The following is a 20,015-nucleotide window of genomic DNA, read 5'->3' as shown; positions in this document are numbered from 1 at the left end:
TGATAAGTCTGCAGTCACTCTATGTGACTGCAGACTTATGAATCCCCCCAGCACACGCACTGTGTGTTGAGGGGATTCACTGGTTCTGAGCCAGGACTGGAGGGTATGTATGCGTTATACATACTCCCAGCCAGAGTCCATCCAGTGGGCACAGCCTCACTCCATACACTAGTATGGAGCGAGGCCGCGCCCCATCTAGAGACACGGCAGTCCAGTGGGTGTGGCGGTCTAGAGGGTGCGGCCTCGCTCCATACAAATACATGGAGTGAGGCCACGCCCACTGGATGGACTCTAGCCGGGAGTATGTATAACGCATAGTCTTGGCGCAGAAACCGGCGAATCTCCACAGTGCACAGTGTGAGCGTTGGGGGGTTTCATAAGTCTGCAGTCGTAGAGGGTATAACTGCAGACTTATCGATTTGGACCGGAAAACTCCTTTAAGCAAATGAGCCACGAGAGCTGGGGGCGGGCACCGAACTTACAGCTTTACTGCCTCTCTTCCCTATTCTCCGCCTGCTGCAGTCACTTCTCAGTGATTGACAGCTCACTCATCTTTCGGTATCCTGCCTCGCCCGCCTAAAAGCTAGTGCAAGCGTCATTCTGCATTGAAGATCATTTGTTTCACTAGCAGCAGGAGTGAAGAAGACGGTCAGTATCTGGCATGATCTGTAAGCCATGTAGATAGCACCATTCACTGACAATTCAGTACTGGGTGTGCAGCGCCCTGGGGAAAGACAGCACTTGCACTAGATCTTTGGTGATGGAGACAGGTCACTGAAAGAAGAGTGACCTGTCAATCAATAATTGTGCTGTGAAATTGTCAAAAAACAATCCAATATAAACTGCTGATGGCATAAGCAGATCTTACATGAAAAACTCTCCGATCACATTTATCCCCTAATCATGCTCCGTATTCGATTGGATTAGAAATAAAAGACTTTTTCTTTCATTTTATTATAGTCTTCTGTCTTTATTGTATCAAAAGACCCAAACACCTAAATGGAGGTAAAGTATGCAACAATTCCCTGCACAGTGGATGACCAGGATTACTACTGTGCAGTAGGAAAGCCAAAGGGGGCCTCAGTTCCTCCTTTGAATGAATTGCTTAATAAGTCCCGTTTACACAGACCGACTGGCGGCACGATAAACGATTGGTAAATATTTTTTTCACTCGGCTTTCGATTAAGTGCCTGTTTACATATGCAGACCAAAGTAAATGATGCACACTGGGCGATCTGTATTAGATCTCTCAGTGCACTTAGGCTGCCATAGTCCTCGGCAGTGCGAGTCCCGTTTACACAAGATGATGCACCGCCAAAAATGATGATCTTTTTCACTGCACAAAAGATCATTGGTTCCAGGTATGAGTAATAACATGTAATTGACATTTTTTATACATTTCTTATAGGTATATGAACATTAGTGTAATAGACCATACTTATGTCTGCAATTTGAAAATATATAAAATAAGACAAATGTTGTTAATCTGTTAATTTGGTAAAATAATACTAATTATTATTTTACAAGGTTTTGATAGAGGTTAGAGAATGGAGAATATTAAGAAATCAGCATTTAAATATAATTAGCATACATTTACATTAAATTAACATTATTTGGTTCTCTCTGAGCCCCACAAATTTACATTTTATAATACAAAACTTCATTTTCTTGCAGTCCACTACCACCTTAGAATACGGGCGGATTGTGATTTATACTACAAGTCTGCGTGTGGTAAGAAACACTTTTGAGAGGTGTGAAATAGTCCGGAAAATCTTTCAGAATCACAGAGTAAAATTTGAAGAAAAGAATATTGCCCTTAACAGTGAATATGGAAAAGAGGTTGACGAGAGATGTCGCTGGGTGTCTGAAATGCCATCTCTTCCTGTTGTATTCATTGATGGTCATTATCTTGGGGTAAGTGCATGTAATTGTGTTATTACTGAAGCACCACTCCAGTTTTTTTTAACATTTCAGCACTGAAATGGTGCTACTAATGTAAGTTCCCTGCCTATAATTTTATACTCACCAGCTGCTATCTTCAGCTGTTCCAGGTGCCACGCCGATCCTGCGTCGTCATTTTGTGACCGCACTTTCTGACTGATTGGAAGTCATAGGTAAAGGTCACAAGCTCTCAGTGTAAGTCTATGAGAGGCTCGTTCTGGCTAGAGATGAGCGAACATGTTCGGAAAACGTTTGCCAATCTCAAAGTTGGCACGAACATTTCACATTCAGATTCGTGTTTGGATTCCCGAACATTTTCCTCAAAATCGTCAAAATTTGGCCAAAGTTCGGTAAATGATTGAGTTTCCACTAATGATTTGTTAGGACTTTAGCTAGGATAGTGGTGCTGGGACGTGAGTGAGGGGGTACGTGTTTGATGAGTGAAGGGGGTGGGGAGAGGTCAGAGGATTTTTTTTCATTAACTTAATGTCTTGAGATCCCAGCAGCCAATCAGCGTGCAGAAACAACCCAGAACGTCCAGACACAAGGGCTTGTGTAATTGGCTGCCGAAGTCACATGTCCCTCTCCATATAAAAAACGGTCATGTTGTTTTGGCACCATTTTGTCAATGTAACAGTACAAAGAGGCTGCTCCTGCTGCTGCAAGTAGTCAGATAGTTGGCTAGGCGGTTTATTGTCAGCTAGTTCAGATAGATAGTATCCTGTGTAAAATGGACCTTCTAGCATTGAAATCATTTGTGCTAATTGTGTGGTCCAGCCAGGAGTTCACAGTTCAGAATTTAAATCCTTTCTGCTAATAGTGTGGTCCAGACACCAGTCCACATTTCAGAATCTAAATCCTTTCTGCTAATAGTGTGGTCCAGACACCACTCCACTAGTGATGAGTGAGCGTGTATTGTCAAACAGGCAATCCATCCATGTGTCACAGCTGTGTAACAGCCGGGACACATGCAGCCGCGGCAACACTAACATAAATGCTGAGCACGCCACACATACTCGAGGGTTAACAATACACGCTTGCTCATCACTACCATCCACATTTCATAATCTAAATCCTTTCTGCTGATAGTGTGGTCAAGACACCAGTCCAAATTTCAGAATCTAAATCAGTTCTACTAATAGTGTAGTCCACCCAGGAGTCCACATTTCAGAATGTAAATCCTTTCTACTAAAAGTTTGGTCCAGACACCGGGCCACATTTCAGAATCTAAATTCTTTCTGCTAAAAGTGTGGTCCAGACAGGAGTCCACATTTCAGAATCTAAATCCTTTCTGCTAATAGTGTTGTCCAGCCAATAGTCCACATTTCAGAATCTACATCCTTTCTGCTAATAGTGTGGTCCAGCCAGGAGTCCACATTTGAGAATCTAAATCCTTTCTGCTAATAGTGTGGTCCAGACACCAGGTCAGGTCACATTTCAGAATCAAAATCCTTTCTACTAATAGTGTGGTCAGCAAATAAATGCTGATTGTTATTTTAGTGACAGGTGACTGACAGGCTGAGTCTTGGGTTGCGAAACAGCTGGTTAAAAGAGGGGAAGGTACCCATCATGAGTGAGAAAAAGCGAGGTCGTGGTGGAAGGGGGAATAGGCTTGGTGTTCAAGGTGTCAAGGTGTGCTTGGGTTAGGTGATAATGTTACTGAAAGCTCTACTGAACAAACACCATCTCATCCTATCCAAAGACATTTGACAACTTCTGTTACTGGACTGGCTATTCGACTCCCTTTCTTTTGCAGCCGCACAGCAGTACACCTTATAGATGAGGGCCAGAAAGAGCATGTGCACCAGTGGATGGCAAGCGCTGCATCAAGTGGCCTTTCCTCCTCTTCCTCCACCTTAACATCACACACACTACCATCCTCAGAGGTGGAACCCCAATTACCCTTGTTTCCCCCTGTGTCACAACTCTCCAACCATTCAACTGACTGTGGGGAACCACAGATGGGTGAGTCTGCAGAGCTGTTCACACATTCTATTCCATGGGCATCAGAGGTCTTCTTTAAAGATTCAAAAACTCAAGAGGAGAAAAGCATCTGCATCGATGCACCAAATTATTTTAAGCTGGATATGGGGCTGGACGAAGTAGGGTCCGAGCAGAATCCAGACTCTCGTCACCAGACTTTAACCCCGGGGGTTGGAGGTGATCCGATATCTGAGGCGCACGTGGACTGTACTGTGCTGGCAGGGCAGGAAAAGGAGGAGGGTGACTCTCAGGGTGAGGAGTGGGAGAACAGTGAGGATGACAATGAGGTTGTAGATCCCACTTGGTGTGAACCCAGAGGCATTCAGCTGAGTAGCTCAGCAAAGGAGGTAGAGGAGGATTATGAGGAGGTTACATTGCGGCCTCCCACACAGACATGGAGTGCTGCAACCACGACAAGCACTGCACTGCATCCTCAGCCACAACTCTGGCTGTGGTCATCAGTGGTTGCAGGTATGCAGTTCGCAGGGGCGGTAAGGGTTGCCTAAACTGGGCCTTTTTTGAGACCGCAAAGGATGACCCAACTCACGTTATCTGCCAACTTTGTAAAAAACGACTCAGTAGAGGCAAAAATTCTAATAATTTGACTACTATGTGCATGAATCGGCACATGCGTGATCAACATGTGTTAGTCTGGGAATCTCACTGCACTGAAATGCGGAGTAGTTGGCCTCGCCAAACACCGACCACCCCATCAACCGCATCTGCTGCTTCTTCCTCCTCTGTCACCTTGGAAAGTGTTCTCACACTGGTCTCCGGCCGCAGAACCTCCACTTGTTTATCTGCTACAGTTGGGGTGAGTGAGAACCCATCAGCTGTTGCTTGCTGCTTTTGTTTCACTGAGCACACCACATCTTTCTCAATCCACCATAACATCTCCGCTTGCACCTCACTCACAATCCAGCAGTTTGTTGTGTTCACCCTACTCCACCCTCTCTCAGCACAGCAGCCAGTCCTCGATCCCACAGTTGTGGTCACGTTAAAGATTGTTTCCTCCTACAAATGCCAAAGTGAAGAGCTTGAACTCCACCATCTCCAATCTATTGGCCACAGAAATGCTGCCTTTGCACCAGGTGGACAAAGATCGTTTCTCAAAGCTGATGGCCATCGCAGTCCCCCCAGTACCAGTTGCCCCTTCGCCATTACTACTCTAAGAAAGATGTGACACCAGCATGCCACAGACAACATCATCCGTTCCTTGAAAACATCTATGTCTGCCAGGGTGCATTTCACCACTGACACCTGGACAAGCAAGCATGACATTATATCTCGCTGACTAGGCACTGGGTGACTCTAGTGGCTCTGGGGGCAGGCAGGAAAGGGGCTGCTCCACAAGTCTTGGAATCTCCAAGGCTTGCTGGACAAACCTCTGTATCTAACACTTTCTCCACGGCTTCTGCCTCCTCCACCTCCTCTAGGGTCTCCACCTGCGCCCTTAACCACTCCTTTAATAAGACACTCGTTCCAACAGTGCAGAGGGAATCCCCTCCACCTACGTACTGCGCAGCCAGTACTCACCGTAATCAGGCAGTTTTAAATTAATATGCATTGGAGATCACAGTCACACAGCTCAAGAGTTGTGCACAGATATCCAGGCCGAGTTTGAGCAATGGCTGTCTCCACTGAACCTGGAGCCAGGGAAAGCTGTGTGTGATAACGGTGCGAACCGGGTGGTGGTGCTACGCCGGGGCAACTTCACACACGTGCTTTGCATGGCTCACATCCTCATCTTGGTGGTACAGCAATTTCTCCACCACTATCAAGGCCTGGATGAGCTGCTTCAGAAAGCACGGTCACTGTGTGCTCACTTCTGCCATTCGCACCCCGCGGGTCATCGATTTGCATCGCTACAGAGGTCTTTCGGACTACCAGTTAATCGGTTGATATGTGATGTGCCAACATTGTGGAATTCCACTCTGCACATGTTGCAGCAATGAGCCCTAGTGCAGTATATAATTTTGCATAGTCTGGCCCAACGCAGTATGGACGTGGTGCTAAAGAACGCTTGCCAAGTGGGCACAGATGAAGGACCTCTGCACCCTTCTGCACAGTTTTGAAATGGCTACTAAGATGGTTAGTGCTGACGATGCCGTCATCAGCATCTTTATTCTGGTCATCTACATGCTGGAGCACACTTTGAATATTCTGCGGCCAGAGGTGGTTTTCCTAAAGGAAGAGGAGGAAGCAAAGGAGGATGTGGAAGGGATAACAATATCTCTAACAGTCAGGAGATGAAGAGGATAATGATCTCCTCTCTTTTGTCCTCGGTTGGCGGGAGGGGATGGAGGAAAGAAGCTTGAGTGTTACCCCGCCACCAACACACCATGGAATTGGACCTCATGGAAGCGCCCAACACATGAGCGCGTTCTTGCTGCACTTCAACATAATGCCCGTATTGTTAGGGTTTTGAAATAGTTCTGACTACTGGGTTGCCACTCTGTTAGATCCATGGTACAAAAGTAAATTTTGCCAGATGCTTTTCCCTGGAAAGGGAAGCACACATGCTGGGGTATCGAAACACGCTTGTCAACAATCTTAAGAGTGGTTTTCCCCAAGACAGCAGTGAGGCACACAGTGTGCATTGCAATTATAGACTTCCAACCCCGGGAACGTTGAGTTGTCAACCCAAAAACATTAGCAGCAGTATAAGTGGCTAAAGAAATTTCTGTGAGTCGTTTCACACATTTTTTAGATCAGCATGTGCACCAGCAGAACAGAGTACAAGTCTGACACATAGTGAACGACTGGAGAGGATGGTGCAGGAGTATCTTGAGCTCAATATCAATGCAATCAGGGAGGGGATTTTGGACCCTTTTGCATTTTAGTCTTCAAAGTGGAAGAGTGCCTGAGCTTGCCTGTCATGCCTTGGAGGTTTTGTCATGCCCGGCAGCTAGTGTTCTCTCAGAACGTGTCTTTATCACTGCTGGTGGTGTCCTGACGGATAAGCGCATCCGGCTGTCCCAAGAAAGTGTAGACCGCCTTATTTTCATCAAGATGAACAAGTTATGGATCTCCAATGACTTTTGCACCCGAGTGGCAGACTGGGCAGACTAGTATATGGTGTAGTTTGTGCCTACTGTTGTTACTGCTGCTGATGTTACTAACATTTTTTTGAAATGTGGAGACTCCAAGTTGGGTCTCCATCTGGTGTGTGGCCTGTACTGTATACTATTTCTACTCTGGGGAAATTGATGCCACTTTAGTGGTTTGTGGCAATAATTTTTTGACATGTGGAGACTTGTGGTTGGGTCTCCTTCATGTGTTTTGCCTGTAGCAGTAGGGCTTCCAGACTGGCAGGCCTGCACGTACTTTCAGCCAACTACCTATGTTACTATGTTTAAATTGTCCTAACAATAGTAGTCTACGAAGCTGATATTTGTGCCATCTGAGTGTGACTGGGCAGAAAAGCAGTTTGAGCTGTTGCATGAGGTATCGGGGCTCCCAGCACAGCAGGCCTACACTGATCCCTCACCCACCTCGTCTTAATTTGAACTTAAATTCAAAGCTATAAATGCTGGCCCAGATCCTGATACCCCATGCATGGCCCATGGCTGACTCCTGCTGTGCCATTATAAAATTTCTACTGTGTTCTACTAATTTTTTGAAATGTTTGGACTCCAAGTTGGGTGTGTTGTCTGAATTTGGCAGGGCTCTCAGAGCACCAGGACTACACCTGTCACTCATCCACCTGTTACTGATCAATGTTTAACCTAGAAATGCTGGTCCAAGCCCTGTTCCATGCATGCATGCTGCGCAATCATACTATTTGTACTCTGGGTCAATTGATGCAACATTTCCTGGTGTCTGCCCCTAATTTGAGCTGTTTTGTCAGCTTTTGGGTCCCCCTGAAGGTGTTTTCTACGCTTTTTTTTTTGCCTCCCATTAAATTCAATGGTGTCCAGATATGTTTGGCAAACTGTTAGACGAAGTGTTCGGCGAACATCGGAACGTTCGCTGATTCGAACCGAACTTTGAAAGGTTCACTCATCTTTAGTTCTGGCCTCATTGTTCTGGCTCTCATAGACTTACATTGAGTAGTGATGTCCCAGGCTAGAGTATACCCCAGGGGATAAACTGTCCTAGGCCAAACTATACCCGGAGGTGTAAAATACACTAGACGAAACTATACCCCTCCAGGCTACAATATACCCCCCTAATTTATGAGCCCTTGTAAATGAGATAGATTTTAGATGCCATTTTGTAATGACTTAGAGATTGATCTTACAATACATTGTGACTGGTAACCGACAACAGTCATTACATCTGAGATTACACTGTTGTCCATTAAGATAAGTGCTTTTACCTTAAAATGCAATTGTAACTTGATCTTATCACTTCACTGGTTTTCTCACCCTGTCTTTGGTAGGAAAGTGTGCAGATCTCTTTTTATCATACTCAGACACACAGCTGCTTTTAATGTGTAACTACTGAGAAGTGCGGTAGGATTCTTTACCTCATTGTATCTTTGTGAAAGTCTAATATTTTTTATTGATTTGAGTTTTTCTGGTTCAAGTAATAAAAGTCTGTGTTTAGAACTTTAAGATTAAAGTCAGTTATCTTCTCACATAACTTACCTGACAAACCTGAACCCCCATTAAGATGTTGAAAAATTAAGTAATTCTTTCGTATATCACTCAGCGCTGCTGATATCAAGGGGGGTATAATCAGGCATGAGGGGGTATGAAATGGCCTTGTATGGAGTATAAATTGACCTAGACCATAATATACCCGGGGTATAATCAAGCCTAGGACGCTTTAACCCCGCGTATAGTCTGGACATGGGGTATCCTATGGCCTGTTACACCCAGCAAGCATTGGAGCAATCTGACAGGTCACAAACTGCAGAAGACAACCGGAGCGGTGCCAAGAACAGATGAAGATAGCAGCTGGTAGAGAACTTAGATTAGTAGTACCACTTCAGCACTGAAATAAAAAAAGAAAACCACTGGAGTGGTGCTTTAATCTGATTTTGACCAAGGTGCTTTATATAACTTTAAAGGGAATCAGTGACCAGGTTTTTGCTTCCTTATCTGAGAGCAGCATAGTGTAGAGACAGGGACCTTAATTGCAGCGATTTGTCACTTACTTTAGTTTTGATAAAATCAGCAGGAGATTAACACTAGAGGACTAGTAAACCTGCTGCCATGTAGTCCTTCGTATTCATGAGCTCTGTATAATTCTGCTCTCTCCAATGATTGACAGCTTTTTGCCTATGCACAGTGTACGCAGAAATCTGCCAATCTGTGGTGTAGACAGGGTAATACAGAGCAGTCAGAGAACTGGAAGATCTACAGCAGGTAAAGCAGTGATTTTATCAAAACTACCACAAGTAGCCCAGTAAGTGAAACATCGCTGGAATCAGGGTCTGTACCCCTCCATCATGCAGCTCTCAGATTGGTTAACCAACACCTGGTGACTATGAACATAATCTACAAGAAGTTGAATATTATTGAAACTACATTGCATTTCTTGGTTGATTTTGATCTTGAACGTCAGTATACTGTATATCAAAATCTGAGGCTGCGTTTTTAATTTTGCAGTCTTCAGTGGAAATCTTGTAGGCAGAATGCATTTGCAGTATTTTACAGCATTTACTTTAGCCATTAGTATTCTGGGATGTGTTATCTTACATTGTACATTAATCTCATGTAGGAAGAGTAATAATTCCGCGGCTTTGTAGTGTAAAGTCAATGTAAGGTAAAATTAAAATGCAATTTATTTACAAATAGTGATGCGCATACGTACTCGGATAAGGGGTGATCTGAGCATGATCGGGTGCTAACCAAGTAGCTTTGGCGTTCTCGAAAACTATGCTTGAGTCACCGCGGCTGCATGTTTTGCACATGCAGGGATTGCCTAACAAACAGGCAATCCCTGCTTGTGTCCCTACTGACTAACAGCCACGAGACATGCAGCCACACGACTCGAACATAGTTTTTGAGGCCCTAGCTCTAGTAAAAGCTAGGCAGGTGCTTCTAATCAACTCCTGCAGAGCTAGGACTTAACCCTGTCCTGCCAGGTCCCGCCACATACGTTATTGGAGGGTTTTCCCATGGTTATTGTGACATCTTTTTTACTGCTATTTTTTGGTAATTTTTTCATCTCCGCTGAATAAAAAAGAATCTTCTACCTTTTTTTTTTAAGCAAAACCAATTGTAAAATGCCCCAAAAGCTTCTGGGTGGCTTGTATTATAAAGAGCATCTTCCGAGCGGAAAATGCCTGAAGAATCGTCATGTCACTTGTCATTTTTAAAAACCTGATGCAGTTAAAATGCATTCAAAATCCTAAACATATGGAGATCATTTTAACATGCATATATAAAATGCATGTGTTTATTCTTCTGAGCTTTTTTGTAAGTTTATTAGCTGGTTTCCGTGGCGGAAAAAGATGTTGTGTGCACATACCCTTACAGACATGTAGAAAATACTACAGACTAACTATCTGTCAATGTGGATAACTAGATATTTTGTTTAGCTTTAAGTTTTTGGTTTTGTGCTCCTATAGGCTAGGGTCACACCACCGTATTGTCTCTCATCCAAGAGAATCGGTCCGATTATGCCAATCACACTCTTATCAAACTCTAATCAGAGTGTGATCACAGTGCAATTCTATTTTCTCGTTTGAGGAAAAGATGAAAAAAAAATGTCTCCATCTTCTCCATTCTGTCGTGAAAATTGGACTGCACTCAGATGTCATCTAAGTGCAGTCTGATGTTTTCCACAGACTCACTGACTTGCATGACCGAGTGCGATCCAAATATTGGATGCAAATTGTGCATGCTGCGATTTTTTTCCTAGGACGGACTTGGTCTGAGGAAAAAGTCTGACATGTATTCTGCCCTATAGGATAACATTGGTCAAAGTGCAATACAATGCTTTTTTGGATCGCTCTCGGACAGAAAATATGGTTGTCTCCACAATCCCTTAAGGTGGCAGCATAGAATTTCTTGTGCTATTTGATCATACCTACTTATGCAGTTTAAAGATTATGTCTAGGGTTCTTTCGACCTTATATTTCTATCTAAAGAACCATTCAGAGTCAATTAACCCCTTGCCAACAAGGATATACTGGTATGTCCAATGTTTGGTCCCTGTGCATGATGCGAGCTCAAGAGCTGAGCCTGCATCATATCTGGCAGATACTGGCAGTGTTATGTAACCAGCATCTGCCTATACGTAACAGCAAGTGCAGCTGAGCTCCGTCCTATTATCGCTTCATCAGTTCATTTAAAGAACATGCCTTCAACTGTGAACATTTGGTTTTCTTATTATTGTGAAAAAAACAACAAATAGGACAAAATTACTGAAAACTTCAGTGTGCATAACTATTTACCCCCCCTAAAGTCAGTAATTTGTAGTGCCTCCTTTTGCGGCAATTACAGCTGCAAATTGCTTTGGCTCTATGAGCTTTTCACATCTTGCCACTGGCATTTTTGCCCATTCCTCAAGGCAAAATGGATCCCGCTCCTTCAAATCTGACTTTTCTAATCTGACCAGAGATTCTCAATTGGATTAAGGTCTGAGCGTTGACTAGGCCACATTTACACATTTCACCTTAAACCACTCAAGTGTTACTTTAGCAGTATGATTTGGGTCAGTGTCTTGTTGGAAGGTGAACCTCCGTCCCAGTCTCAAATGACTGACAGACTGAAGGTTTTGCTCAAGAATATCCCTGTATTTCGCAACATCCATCCTCCCCTCGTCTTGGACCATTTTCCCTGAACCCTGCATTATTACAAAGTTTGGTTCGGGTACCAGAACTTGAACCAGAACCCAAACCCCATTAGAAATATTGGGGTCCCAAAAAACATCCCCACAGCCTGAGGCTGTCACCACCATGTTTCACTATAGGGATGGTGGACTTGGGGTGATGAGCTTTGTTGGTTTGGCACCAGACCTAGCGTTTATCTCGGTGGCCAAAAAGTTCAATTTTGGGGAGTCTCCCACATGTCTTTTGGCAAACTCAAAATGAGCCTTACAATTTTTGTGTGTAAGTAAAGGCTTTTTTCTGCCCACTATTCCATAAAGGTCACCTCTATGGAATGTACGGTTATTGTGGCTGTATGGACAAATACTCCAGTCTCTGCTTGGGAACTCTGTAGCTGTCTTCAAGGTTACCTTTGGTCTCTTTTCTGACTCTCTGATTAATGCCCTCCTTGTCCGGACTGAGAGTTTTGGTGGGTGGCCCTCTTTGGCAGGTTTGTAGTGGTATCATGTTCTTTCCATTTGGTGATAATAGATTTGATGGTGCTCCAGGGGATCATCAGAGATTGGGATATTTTTTGTAACCCAGCCCTGACTTGTACTTCTCAACAACTTTGTTCTTGACTTGTTTGGCGATCTCCTTGGTCTCCATGGTGCCTCTTGCTTAAAGAAGTTGTCCGCTACTATTTAAAATGCCCCCAATGTATTTAACCTGTGGAGAGAAGATTTTTTCTAACTACCTTGCGTTGTGTTTATTGCCTCTGAGCGGCGCTATCACTGACCGCTCACAGGCATTACATGACCCCCGGCTGCAGGCGGCTATTGCTTCCACTGATGTCATGCGTGACTCAGTGACTCGCTCCCCGCGGTGGATGCTGGCCTGTGGGCGGGGTTTCCCCATGCGTCACAGCCCAGCATCCACCGCGCTTTCCCTCTCCTGCATTCATTGGGAAAGCTCACGGTGAATGCTGAGCTGTGACGCGCGGGGAAACCCCGCCCACAGCCCATCACTCACTGGGGAGTGCAGCATTGAGTCACGCCCGGCTGCAGCCAGAACTTGACGTGACATCAGGGGATGTCAGAGCCGGCTGCAGCGAGGGTTCACATGATGCCTGTGAGCGGCCAGCAATAGCGCCACTCACAGGCAAGAAGGACAGTACAAGGTATTTACAAAACAACTTATTTACACCATTTAAATATATTGTGGGCACTATCCATAGTAGTGGACAACCCCTTTTATGGTGTTGCAGCCTCTTTGGCCTTTTAGAAAAGGTGTGCATATACTGACAGACCCTGTGACACTTAGATTTCACACATGTGGACATCCTTTCACTAAGCATGTGACTTATGAGGGTAATTGCTTGCACCACACATTTTTAGGGGCTTCATAGCAAAAGGGGTGAATACATATGCACATGCCAATTTTTAGTTATTTGATCCCATACAATTTATGTATGCCTATATTTTTCTCTCTTCACCAACTTAGACTATTTAATTATTTAATGTTGATGCATCACACATAAATCAGATTACAAAAATATTTGAACACCGGTTGTAATGTAACAAAATAGATTAAAAGCCAAGAGGCTGAATACTTTCTCAAGCTACTGTATTACTGCAATACTTTGGTTGTGCAGCATATACACTGTGTGCAGAATTATTAGGCAAGTTGTATTTTAGAGGATTATTTTTATTATTCATCAACAACTATGTTCTCAATCAACCCAAAAGACTCATAAATATCCAAGCTTATTATTTTTGGAAGTTGGAGTGTTTTTTTTTTTAGATTTGGCTATCTTAGGAGGATATCTGTTTGTGCAGGTAACTATTACTGTGCTGAATTATTAGGCAACTTAATAAAAACCAAATATAATCCCATCTCACTTGTTTATTTTCACCAGGAAAATCAATATCAGTGCACAAAATTTAGAAATAAACATTTCTGACATGCAAAAACAAAAAACAAAAAAATTAGTGATCAATATAGCCACCTTTCTTTATGATGACACTCAACAGCCTTCCATCCATAGATTCTGTCAGTTGCTTGATCTGTTTTCGATCAACATTGCGTGCAGCAGCCACCACAGCCTCCCAGACACTGCTCCGAGAGGTGTACTGTTTTCCCTCCCTGTAGATCTCACATTTTATGATGGACCACAGGTTCTCTATGGGGTTAAGATCAGGTGAACAAGGGGGCCATGTCATTTTTTTTTCTTCATTTAGACCATTACTGGCCAGCCAGTGGAGTAGTTGGATGCATGTGATGGAGCATTGTCCTGCATGAAAATCATGTTTTTCTTGAACGATACCGACTTCTTCCTGTACCACTGCTTGAAGAAGTTGTCTTCCAGAAACTGGAAGTAGGTCTGGGAGTTGAGCTTCATTCCATCCTCAACCCGAAAAGGTTCCACAAGTTCATCTTTGATGATACCAGCCCATACCAGTACCCCACCTCCACCTTGCTGGCGTCTGAGTCGGAGTGGCGCTCTCTGCCCTTTACTGATCCAGCCTCTGGCCCATCCATCTGGCCCATCAAGAGTCACTCTCATTTCATCAGTCCATAAAATCTTTGAAAAATCAGTCTTAAGATATTTCTTGTCCCATTCTTGAAATTTTATCTTATGTTTCTTGTTCAAAGGTGGTCGTTTTTCAGCCTTCCTTACCTTGGCCATGTCCCTGAGTATCACACACCTTGTGCTTTTTGATACTCCAGTAACGTTGCAGCTCTGAAATATGGCAAAACTGGTGGCGAATGGCATCTTGGCAGCTTCACGCTTGATTTTCCTCAATTCATGGGCAGTTATTTTGTGTCTTTTTTGGCCAACACGCTTCTTGCGACCCTGTTGGCTATTTGCCATGAAACGCTTGATTGTTCGGTGATCACGCTTCAAAAGTTTGGAAATTTCAAGACTGCTGCATCCCTCTGCAAGACATCTCACAATTTTGGACTTTTCAGAGCCCGTCAAATCTCTCTTCTGACCCATTTTGCCAAAGGAAAGGAAGTTGGCTAATAATTAAGCACACCTTATATAGGGTGTTGTTGTCATTAGTCAACACCCCTCCTCATTACAGAGATGCACATCACCAGATTTACTTAATTGGTAGTTGGCTCTCAAGCCTATGCAGCTTGGAGTAGGACGACATGTATAAAAAATATCATGTGATCAAAATATTCATTTGCCTAATAATTCTGCACACTGTGTAGATCAAGCAATCAGACATTACAAATAAAAAAATCACTTCCTTTTTCCCTTTTTAAAATAAAGAAATAAAAAAATGTAAAAAGTAAACATCTTTAGTACTGCTGAATGCGTAAAAGTCCGATGTGTGAAGATATAAAATGAATGAACCCACATGGTAAAAGCAATAAACAGAAAAAAAATTGAAATACCAGAATTGCTTTTTTTGGTTGTTGCCGCAATGCAGCTAAACAATGCAATAGAGAAGTGATCAAAACAAATTAATAAAAACATCAGCTCAACACACAAAAATCAAACCCTCAAAGGCTTTTTTGAGGTAAAAATGAAAACGTTACAGGTCTCAGAAGATGGGAACATAAATATTTTCTTTTACAGAATTTTTTTGATCCTGGTAATACAAAAGACAAACCCTCATACAGCTGTGTCGAAAGAAAAATAAAAACGTTATGGCTCTTGGAAGAGGGGGAGTAAAAAAACAAAAGAGCAAAAAAGGGAAATGTTCCAGTCTGGAAGGCGTTAGAAAAGGAAAAATTCAGGGAGAGAAGTAATATCTGGTTATTTTTATTCTCATTAAACTATATATCTAGAGTTCCTTTTATAGTTTGAGATGTTTATCATTTTATAGATTTTTTGGCCTTGATACTATAGTGTTATGGCTGTTGGTGTTCAGCACGGCTGCACAGCACCACCTACCTAATAATCACAGACACTGCAGATGAAGAACTAGGTGTTAACATCATCTAGTCATTATCATAGTTATATTGTTTGCCTTATTCTTAGAATATTCTTAGATTGTGCTCTGTCTGTGTTAAAACAGAGATGGGATGTCTCAGCTCCAGCCCTGTAATCAAAGACTGGTGGGAACCAAAAAAATAATTAAATAAATGACCCTGCCAACACAAATTGTTACCCTACCTAACTATCCGACAATGTAATAGTTAAATATTAAACTGACCATAATTAAAATAAGAGCTCCAAATAATTATTTTATTTAAATCAATGAAAACTAAAAGACTCGTGTCATCTTAAGCTCCAAGGTCGTAGTAACCTATTTGCCCAAAATGAACACCATAGATTGGGTCTTACCTTGAAACAGGTATGAGGGAGTTATAATTAGTGATGAGCGAACCCGAACTTAAAAGTTCGGGATTCGTACCGGATAGTGTCTCCCGGAGGTCCTTCGGAGTTCCAGGCGGTGGGAGAGAGAGAGAGATTGACTCAAAAGTTCGGGTCCCAACTGCTTTCAATGGGTTCGGGTTCTGGTTCAAGTTCGGGCATAGTTCTGATAACTGAACCAAACTTTGGAATAACATTCAAGTCGGATACTGTGTCAGTGTTTTCCTCGATAATGAGAAGCTTCCTAGAGACTACAAGACACTCTTTTTGCAAGATTTTTTTCCTATTAAAAATTGCATAATATAAAAAATATGTGATATAAACTGGTAGACTGAATATTTGCAGGTTTTGTACATTTTCACTTCTATTCTACACTAAAAGAGACCAATGTCCAATGATTAACATTCTTATAGACTCTGTTGGTATATGTTATTTCAGGGTGCTGAAAAAATACTATCAATGAATGAATCAGGAGAACTTCAGGACCTGCTCATGAAGATTGAGGTAACTGGTCTGTTATAATTCTGTGTGAGGTGACATTTCTCCAACAAATGCACACACATGGGTACTGCGTGGTTTTGGTTATATTATGTGGGTCAGCTTCAATAAAATGTATATTTTAGGCCAATTGGTGAGTTTCAGTTATTGACTTCATAGCTACGACTGGACCATGTTATAATATATGTTACCAAGATGATTAATTGTATACACATAGCCATATCAGAGTGGCCCAACATATGGCTCTTTATCCATCGTGAACATGCAATTCCCAGTATTATAGATGAGTGCGCCAGACAAAATTCAAATTCACCTGTTTGCGTGGATTTTACCAGGAAATTTAATGTCCCTTATTGTGCTCTGGGGTCCCGCTAAACCCCAGAGCCCAATAAACAAAAAATGGAATAAATAGAAAACATTCTAAGGCTGAGTTCACACGATGCGTTTTTCATGCGTTTCCGCGGCATTTTTGCAGTTGCGGAAACGCATGAAAAACGCATGGTAGAAGGGCAGCAATGTTCCCCAATGGAAATCCGCATGTGCTGTGCCCATGAAGCGGATTTTTCCGCAGCGTAAACGCTGCGGTCAAAAATCCGCAGCATGTCAATTAATTTTGCGGAAACGCTGCTCTTTTGCCGCCATTGACTTGCATTAGACCGCATGGAATCCACATCACTGTATATGTTGATGCGCTTTTCATGCGGTCTAATGTGCGGATGGTACCCGGGTGTGGAGGAGAGGACTCTCATCCAGACCCAGGTACCATTAAAAAAAAAAGAATAAAATAAAAAATATATATATTCTCACCTTCTGACGGCCCGCGCTGCGTCCTGCCGGCTTCCCGCGCACTTCGCGGTTGAATGAAGGACCTTCGCTGACGTCAGAGTCATGTGACGGGTCACGTGACGCTGACGTCGGAAGGTCCTACAGTCTTCACTGCCGGCAGCCGGGACCGATGAAGCAGGACACCGGGGGCCATCAGATGGTAACGTATAGATTTATTTTTTATTTTTTGACATTCACACACTATATAAATCCATGCCGGCTGCATGGATTTATATAGTGTGAAGTTGACAAGCACTTTCCAAGTGATGCTAAAATCGCTTGGGAAGCGCTTGTCTACCCGCATGCGGAAATGAAAGTGAAGACCGCTTCATTTCCGCATGTCCCTGGCAGGAAACCGCATGTACAATCCGCATGCGTTTTTTCCTGCCAGAGAGATGCAGAAACGCTCAGGAAAAAATCCTGAGCATTTCTGCATCGTGTGCACATACCCTTATACTCATCTCACCCCTCACCTTTCTGGCTGCTTCCACTTCATCCTGCCAGCTGTCCGGTCACCTCTGCTGCATTGCATCCCCAGCCTGGCATTTTCTCAAGGCTGGCGTTTTGGGATGCGAGCAGACCACGAGTTAAAGGGAACCTATCATCATAAAATTGCAGCCCAGTCTGCAGTCACCATGTTATAGAGCAGGAGGAGCTGAGCAGATTGATATATAATTTTGTGAGAAAGATTCAGTGTAACCTGTTTTAATCATGTAATCCTCTGCTCTTTGTGAGATTTTGGGTCCAGTGGGCGGTCCTATCAGTGACTGACAGTTATCTCTGTGTGCACACTTATACAAAGGAAGCTGTCAGTCACTGATAGGCCCGCCTACTGGACTGAAAACCCCAGAAAGAGCAGAGGATTAAATGATGAAATCACAGTTTAAGCTGAATCTTTTCTCATAAAACCATATATCTGCTCAGCTCCTCCTGTTGTATAACATCATAGCAGCAGATTGGACTGCAATTTCATGGTGACAGGTTCCCTTTAAGTAACCTCAATGGCCTGTGGCCAGAAGTCACTGCCAGGTGTTCACCCTTGGCTAGGACTTCTTCCTGTGAGTAGGCCCCGGAGCGTGTGCAATGAACATTGGGCCGTAGATACGACGCCACTGAGGCATGGAGGACTCGCAGGCAGCAGCAGGGGTGGGCAGAGAAGTGAGCAATGAGGTACAGTATATATATTTTTTTAACCTTCTGCCGGCCCAAACAACTGGCTGCCATTTTATGCTGAATTTGTATGGTGCGAATTACAAAAAATCCACCTTCTCCAGAATGTGGATTTTTGTAAAATTCTAGTACAACACAATTCCACTCGAATAAATTCGCCCATCTCTACCCAGCAAGCTGTGAGTTGTTCCTTACTATTGTAAGGCTATGATCAGAAGAGCACTGAAGTTTGCGAATCAGTCACGTCCACATGGCTGCAGGAGCTGCTTACTAGTTAAATGCACTAGTCTGGTCCGTAAATCCATACTAGCACCTAGTCTAACATTGGTCCATGTGCTATCTGTGTGTGGTCCTTTGCATACGTGGACAGCACATGGACCGAAAAAAGTCAGTGTGAATGTACTCTAACAGTGTGCATTGTGTGCTATATAGTTTATCCCAATAGTGACTACATCTACTATAGTAATATTTTTCTGTCTCTTTTTATGCAGAGAGTGCAGCACCCTCACGCATGTGCCTCTTGTGGGGGGTTTGGCTTCCTTCCTTGTCTAGTGTGCCATGGAAGCAAGATGTCAGTGTTCCGAAACTGCTTCACGGACTCTTTTAAGGCTTTAAAGTGCACAGCGTGCAATGAGAACGGGCTACAGCGCTGTAAAAGCTGCACAGGTTAAGACAAAAAAGGAAAAAATCACTAAGATTCATTTTGAGATACGTCATTTCTTACACATTTTTTAAGGTCCTATTTGCAGAAATAAAGTGAATTTGTACAAATGAGTTTCTCTTTTTTTATAGACAGTCAATTTAAAGTGCATCTAGACTTATAAATCACAATGCTTCTGTGTGCTCAGGGCCTTATGTTTGTCCAGTGTGCCGTACTATAAAAGATAGAAATTGCTTTTTTGGCAATTTATAGACTGGCAAATTTCTATTCTGAAGAAATAAGTGTTTTATTATTTCACATAGGACCCATAAGGCTCCGTAATAGGACATTTACCTGTTTACAATATTCCAACAAGAGAGATTTTTAATAATTTGCTCAGCTCTACTAGCAGAGAGTAATTTTCAAAACAAAGGCCGTCTGAAATTTATTTGGTACTATTTCTATGATCCAGACACATGCTGAGACATGCTGGAATTTAGCTTTACAATGTTTCCCCGAAAATAAAACCTACCCCAAATATAAGCCCTAGAAAGATTTTACAGGATTTTTAGAGAATGCTTGAAATATAAACCCTACTCCAAAAATAAGCTTAAGTTAGAGTCAGGGCTAACCTTAGGGAAGCCCTAAGGCCACGACCCCACTATCAGTATTTGGTCAGTATTCGGTCAGTATTTTTTCTCAGGAATGGGAGACAAAACCAGGTGAGGAACAATCAGAGAAAAGGTTTAATAGAAACAAGTCACCAATTCTGCATTTATCACCCACTCCTGGTTTTAGCATCCACTCCTGAGAAAAAATACTGCCGAATACTGATAGTGGGGCCGTGGCCTAACTCATTTTTAGGAGTAAAAAATTATTTAAGGCACAATTTTATTTTCAGGGAAAAATGGTAGTTGGTG

At 43.0% G+C, this 20,015-nt stretch overlaps 1 protein-coding gene across 1 annotated transcript in view; it reads left to right on the top strand.

The window, feature by feature from the left end:
* GRXCR1 (glutaredoxin and cysteine rich domain containing 1) overlaps window positions 1-19,181 on the top strand; it is a 117,848-nt gene extending 98,667 nt beyond the window's left edge. Inside the window, exons 2-4 of the mRNA XM_073656962.1 lie at window positions 1,675-1,914; window positions 16,401-16,466; window positions 18,947-19,181. Of these exons, the coding sequence (XP_073513063.1) occupies window positions 1,675-1,914; window positions 16,401-16,466; window positions 18,947-19,126 (486 nt within the window). The 3' untranslated portion in view covers window positions 19,127-19,181. The remainder of the gene's footprint in view (window positions 1-1,674; window positions 1,915-16,400; window positions 16,467-18,946) is intronic.
* Window positions 19,182-20,015: the final 834 nt, after the last annotated feature.

This window comes from Phyllobates terribilis, unplaced genomic scaffold (genome assembly GCF_046119375.1).
Source record: "Phyllobates terribilis strain yellow unplaced genomic scaffold, ASM4611937v1 Scaffold_1__5_contigs__length_1240528914, whole genome shotgun sequence".
Taxonomy (NCBI): Eukaryota; Metazoa; Chordata; class Amphibia; order Anura; family Dendrobatidae; genus Phyllobates; species Phyllobates terribilis.
The sequence above is the reverse complement of the archived record's forward strand: the minus strand, read 5'-3'. Positions and strand labels throughout refer to the sequence as shown.